Below are 6,390 nucleotides of genomic sequence, written 5' to 3'. Positions count from 1 at the left end.
GTCAAGCACAACCTTGCCAAGTCCCTGCCCCTCCCTCAGGCAGCAAACACCACCCCAAACTCATCATGAGGGGAGGGAGGAAGTCTGGTAGGAGCTCTTACTGCAACAGGGCCCCAGCGCTATAAAAACCCTGGTAGGCATAGATCTTTACACAAGCCTGTCTCTGTGTGTGGGGGCCCGCCTGACAGACAACACTCCTCCCTCCTCACCCTGTCTCCTATATTCTTCTGAAATCTTGATCTCCAACTTGGCCAGACTGGACAATGCCTCCCAACCTCACCGGCTACTACTGCTTTGTCTCTCAGAAGAACATGGAGGACTACCTGCAAGCCCTAAGTAATGGCCTACCCCCCCACCCCCAGACCCTTTGCACTCCCCTATTTCCCTCTACCTCCCTGCCTCTCCACCCCATTGAGAAGGGGGAATGCCGGGGGTTGGACTGTGTGGAAAGGTTCAGGAGCTGGTACCTGTCTTGGGACCCATCTCTAGCCAGGGGCATTTCTAGGAGGGAAGTAAATCCACAGTCCAGACCAGCTAAGGGAAAGCTCACAGCCGCAGGGGCTGCTGCAGGTGGGTAAACCCCTAGCTGGCTGGCTGGCTGGCTGGCTGGCTGGCTGGCTGAGAGGACACTCGCTAAGAGAGAACTCCCACAGACATCAACGTGGCTCTGCGGAAGATAGCGCTGCTGCTCAAGCCAGACAAGGAGATTGACCATCAGGGCAACCACATGATAGTGAAGACCCTCAGCACCTTTCGCAACTACATTCTAGAATTCGAGGTGGGAGTTGAGTTTGAGGAGGACCTAAGGATTGTGGATGGACGAAAATGCCAGGTATCTTTCCTGAGGCTTGGGGGAGGGGATATGGATGAGCAAGTAGGTGCTTCTTAACAATTTGGGGCAAAGCAAAGTGACCTCACCCAACCAGAGCCAAGAGAAATGACCACCACAGCAGGATTGGAGTCCCCAGGATAACAAGCTCCTGGTGATCCCCACTTCTACTCTCTTTTTTTTATCCTCACCTAAGGACATTTTTCCATTTTTTGTTCAGATAGAGTAGAAGGGAGAGAAAGGAAGACAAAGAGAGAGAGAAACCTCAATGTGAAAGGGACACATCGAGTGGCTGCCACCCGCACGACCAACCAGGGCCGGGGACAAACTGCAACCGAGGTACGCACCCTTAGCAGGAACCGAACCCGGTTCTCTCTGGACTGCAGGTTGACGCTCTAACCGCTGAGCCAAACTGGCCAGGGCCCCACTTCTACTCTCTTATCACCAGCCGAAAGGACATAAAGAGCAGGTCACCCTCGGGCCAATGAGCAAACATTTGCTTACCTTCTAGCCTTTGACCCTATTCATCACCACAGTCTTTTTTCCCTTACCCTCTATAACTCCACTCTCCTGCATTATTTTCTGCGTCTTACATGTTCCATTTAGTCTCCTTTGCAGACCCTACTTCCCCTAATGTCTTAAACTGAGGTTTTTCTCAGTATTTTGTTCTTGAATTTCTCTCTCTTATCTGTACACCATCCAGGGGCCCAATAATCTACACCCATTTCTTCTGCTACTATCTGTAGGCTGCCCTTGACACGTATTCTCTAACCAGAGCTCCTGAGCTCCAGGGTCAAGTTTTTAACTGCCTGCAAAATGTTTACATCTGCATGTCCCAAGGTCAAACCCAAAGTCATTATTTTCCTACCCCAACCTATTCCTGTTTTTGTGTTTACTGTCCCTATAAATGGTAGTGGTTAGCAGGACCAGAGACCTAAGAGTTACAGTCAATATATCATGTCCCCTTACTTCTGGGGTCCCAATACACACACATGCAAGACTGTGTCCACCACATCTAATTGTTCAAAAGTCTTTTTTTTTTTTATCCTCACCTGAGGACATTTTTCCATTTTTTGTTCAGATAGAGTGAGAGGGGGGGAGAGAGAAAGAGAGAGAGAAACATTGACATGAAAGGGACACATCAAGTGGTTTCCACCCGCACGACCCATCCAGGGCTGGGGACAAACTGCAACCGAGGTACATGCCCTTAGCGGAAACCGAACCCAGGTCTCTCCAGACCACAGGCTAATGCTCTAACCGCTGAGCCAAACTGGCCAGGGCATATTGTTCAATAAGTCTTTATAACTTTTCTGCACTGTCCCATATAGTAGCTACTAGCCATATATAGTTATTAAACACTTGAAATGTAACTAATCCAAATTGAAACATACTGTAAGTGTAAAATACACAGTGGACTTTTAAGGCAATATAAAAAAAGGAATGTAAAATATCTCAGAAATTTTTATATTGATTACATGCTAAAATTATAAAAATTTGGATAATTTAGGTTAAATAAAACATATTAAAATTAATTTTACCTGTTGCTTTTTACTTTTCTAATGTAGCTACTAGAATTCTTTCGATTGAATACGTGGCTTGCATTCCCATTATATTTCTACTGAACATTGCCATTCCACATGCTCTCATCTGTTCCTTCCTAGCCTTTCTCTTTATTGCCATCCTAATTCAGGTCCTGATTTCTCACCTTGTTAGTCCTCAGTCTTAACCCTTCTTTAAACCACTCTGCATACTGTAGCCACAAGGACCTATCTAACATGTAAAAGTGACCATGTCACTCCCTATTTAAACCCTTTTAGTGACAATCTCCTACACTCCAGATAAGGCCCATATGCTTCACATGGTACACTAGGGTCCTTCCCACATACACACTAGGTTACAGCCTCTCAAAACTATTTTCCCTCTTTCTTACCTCTCTGTTGTTACTTTCCTTATGAGAAATTTCCCATTACCTCCGATCTAATTAACTCCTTATTTTCTTGAAGATTCAGCTCTTCCCTCCTGACTTTCATCCTCAGCAGTCTTACCTGGAATCATAAATACTTATTTACTGCTCTATCAGTTCAAGATTCTGAGCTCTTTGTTGAGCAGGGTCTGTCTTATGGAAGGCCTCAATAAATATTGACTGGAGTGCCCAGGCCCACCCAGCCCTGACTCAGGGGGCTTGATCCTTCATTCTCAGGGACCCTTCAGCTGTCCTTGAAAACAGAAAAAGAGGAGGAAAGAGATTCCCTGATGGGACTCCCAACCTATCTTTCTTCTTTCCCAAAGGCCCCTCCAAGTTGACCACAAGTGTCCAGAGGACAAAGTCTCCGTTCTTTATCACCCACTCCCCAATTTCACCTCGGTTATCATGCTCCATCCCTGCTCTGCCCCACTGTAGACAAACTGTGGACCCTGCTCGGTGGCCTTTAAGAGTGGGGGACAGGAGTCCTAAATCAGAGTAGCCTTCTCACTCAGAATGAAGGGGCTGCAGCAAGACAGCATCTGCTATGGTATAAAGGGGGCAGCCCAGCCAGTCAGTGGGACTGCCCCTCAGTCGCCCTTTATTCCTGCCTTGCCTATAGACCGTAGTAACCTGGGAAGAGGAGCAGCTGGTCTGTGTGCAGAAAGGGGAGGTGCCTAACCGAGGCTGGAGGCACTGGCTGGAAGGAGAGACGTTGTACCTGGTAAGCTGGATGAGGTCTGGGAAATGGGACCCAAATGAGCATGTCTGGGAAAGGGGCCTCCAGCTAGGATTCATCCCTTTGCCCAAATCAGATATATCTACTACTTTCCTGCCCTCCCCACTCCCCACCCCCCAAAGAAGGCAACAAAGGAAGGGTGACAAAAGGACTAGGGAGAGTAGAGAGAGGAAAAAATAGAGTAGCCAAAGTGGACCCTGGCTACACGTCAAATGAATGTCCATAAATCATAACTAGAGAGATAGAGACTTCACCATTTCACATCCCCTGGCCCAGCTACCTTCCTTCCTCTGGGGTGAAAAGTTCGGGATCTGGAACAATGATACAATCCCTCATATATCAAATACTCTAGCTGATGTATCCTGAAGGATGAAATGGAGGTCAAGGACCTTGAGAAAGGAGCTCCAGCGGGCAAGAACGTTTTTCTCCTTATCATGCCTACTCTGTCCCCAGGAACTGACTGCGAGGGATGCAGTATGCAAGCAGGTCTTCAGGAAGGTCAAGTAGCCAGAGAGGAGCTGAAGCCCTTCCAGACAGCGCCGGTCCCCCGACTCCTCTTGCTTGTGCCCCTTCAAGCCCAGATTGTCCCAGATCATCAGGCCCTTTCTCAGGCCACTTACCCCCACCTCCTGAGTCCCTTCTCACCCTTCCCCATGTTAATCTGTAATTGGCAGCCTCCAAGGCCAAATTCCTTTCTTTCTCATACTCCACTGCCCAATAGTGACCTCATAGCCAGTTCAAGGTCTGGCCTCCTGGATGAAAGAAACAGGCAAAGGGAAAAGGGCACTAGAGAATAACTGATTTACACTCTCTTTAGTTCATTTGGCCTCTTATTTTCTACCTGAGAACTAAGCTTTGAGCACTTGAGGGTTAGTGAAAACTCTATCCTGGCACACCTTTTGTAAAACTGCGAGTAAGGTTCAAGAATTTAAACAGGAGCTAATAATAGAATCTTTTTGTCCATTTCCTTGTCCTTATTTTGGGGGGAAAAACCTCCTATGCTCAACAGAACCAGGCCCAAGGCATAGCCCCACACATACAGAGTTCAGTTTACCAACATCTGAATGCATCCTTGCTATCTCATACTTTCATCCTACATGGAGGAGAAGGAGGGAATGGGTAAAACCCATTGTACAGTACTGGGGGAGGCTGAGAAGCTTCTAAATAGTGGCCTGGCCTCCATGTGTGCTTTGAGAAGGACAGGCAGTAAGAAGGCCAGAAAAGAATGAAAAGGGAAGCGGATGGAAAATACAAAGTCAAGGGCTAGAAAGATGCAAATCATGGGGATGTGAATGCAGTAGTGGGAAAAAGACCAACAGGCCTGGCTTTAGAGACCCTCTGCTTAAAGGCCAGCAAGACTGGGGACCGAGGACAAGGCAGAGAACTGAGAACAGCAAGTCCCCTCCCTTACGGTCCTGGAATCACTGCCCTGAGAAACAACCCAGAAGGATAGGGCCTATTTGTGGTCAGAGCCAGCTCTAACCTCTGGCACCTCCCTACCTCCAGTGGCCTTGGTTCTTTCAGAATAAAAGTACTGTGGGACAAAAGTCAGAAAGAAGAGGACTCAGTGTGGGTGGGGACAGAGTCCAGCTGGGGTAGGAAGGGGGAATTGTTGGAAAGTCCCTGGCCTGTGCTCATTAGATGAACACTTCTGCCCCCCTCTTCCTGCAATGGCTAGGCCCCCATCCAACACATTCAGGGCAGTCACTGGAGCTCTGGCCAAGAAGAACTAGGCATGAAACACTGACCCTACCACACACCCTGGAATGCATTTGAAAAAGAGCAAGAAAAAAACTCAAGAGTGGAACTGAATAGCTTTTTCCTTGCCCAGCCTCTCTGCAGATGACCCCAGTAGAGTGGGGAGTGGAGAGCCCTTCTCTCAGACAAACTGCTCAGCAGAAGCTCCGAGGGCTGTTGGGCCCTACCTTGTCCGTTTCCAAGAAGCAGAAGGATGATGCTCCATGTGTATTCACCCATTGCCTAAGTCACCAGGTCAATGCAGTGTTCCAGCCACTGAGTTCACAGCGCATGTCCAAGCCTCTCCCCACAGGACTGTTCTCTGTGTTCTTTATGTCAGTTTAGTGCCCCTCACTGGAGTCTTGCCAAAAGGCCTCACCCAGAAGCTTGGAGGCCTCCATGGTGACTGGCAGGCCCAAGTGGAAGCAGCCTCAATCCTCTGAAACTCCTATGACATGAGCATCCACACTGCAGGTCCACATCCTCCACTCAACCTCACCCCTCCAGGAGCCAGAGGCCTGAAGACCCCCAAAGGAGGACAAGCATCCAGAGGAGCACTGAGCAGTTTCAGAGGCATTTACAAGGGGGTGGGAGCCTGAGGCTGTGAAGAGCTCAGGCTGCTGTTTCCCCTATGGACAGCAGGGGGTGCTTCTCACAGCAGTGGGAGCCAGAAAAGATCCACCATGTTGTCCTACCTCTTCTGCCACCTTCTTGGATATTTCATTCCCCATTAGTCTCTCCACCACCACCACCACCCCACACACACACACGAATTCCCAACCTGTATACTCACTCTGACAAGACCCCTACTACCCTCATTCAAATCAGGCTGCTCCATTCATCCTCAGATAGAAAAGATGGTCACCAGGGACACCAACATGTGAGGAAAGACAGGGGAGGCCCAGCTGGTATGGCTCAGTGGTTGAGCGTTGACCCATGCACCAAGAGGTTGCGGGTTTGATTCCTGGCCAGGGCATATGCCCAGGTTGTGGGCCAAATCCCCAGTTGGGGGCATGCAGAAGGCAGCCAGTCGATGTTTTCTCTCTCTTCGATGTTTCTAGCTGTCTCCCTCTCCCTTCCTCTCTCTCTAAAATCAATAAAGAAATAATTTTTTTTAAAGAA

General features: G+C 48.6%; 1 protein-coding gene across 1 annotated transcript; it reads left to right on the top strand.

The window, feature by feature from the left end:
• Positions 1 to 193: 193 nt before the first annotated feature.
• Positions 194 to 4,038, top strand: RBP5 (retinol binding protein 5). The gene is made up of 4 exons (XM_036250791.1): positions 194 to 336; positions 654 to 832; positions 3,415 to 3,516; positions 3,985 to 4,038. Exons 1-4 carry the CDS (start codon positions 264 to 266, stop codon positions 4,036 to 4,038), a joined length of 408 nt encoding a protein of 135 aa, XP_036106684.1. The 5' UTR covers positions 194 to 263.
• The last annotated feature ends 2,352 nt before the right edge of the window (positions 4,039 to 6,390 follow it).

This window comes from Molossus molossus, unplaced genomic scaffold (assembly GCF_014108415.1).
Source record: "Molossus molossus isolate mMolMol1 unplaced genomic scaffold, mMolMol1.p scaffold_m16_p_10, whole genome shotgun sequence".
NCBI classification, from domain to species: domain Eukaryota; kingdom Metazoa; phylum Chordata; class Mammalia; order Chiroptera; family Molossidae; genus Molossus; species Molossus molossus.
Note: the sequence above shows the minus strand (reverse complement) of the source record. Positions and strands in the feature narration are given on the sequence as shown.

Bases quoted from the DNA above. Each gene is read 5' to 3' on its own strand.
- RBP5 (XM_036250791.1), top strand. From the start codon at position 264: ATGCCTCCCAACCTCACCGGCTACTACTGCTTTGTCTCTCAGAAGAAC. The intron at 337-653 runs GTAATGGCCTAC...GAACTCCCACAG, and splicing joins GGACTACCTGCAAGCCCTAA to ACATCAACGTGGCTCTGCGG. The intron at 3,517-3,984 runs GTAAGCTGGATG...CTCTGTCCCCAG, and splicing joins AAGGAGAGACGTTGTACCTG to GAACTGACTGCGAGGGATGC.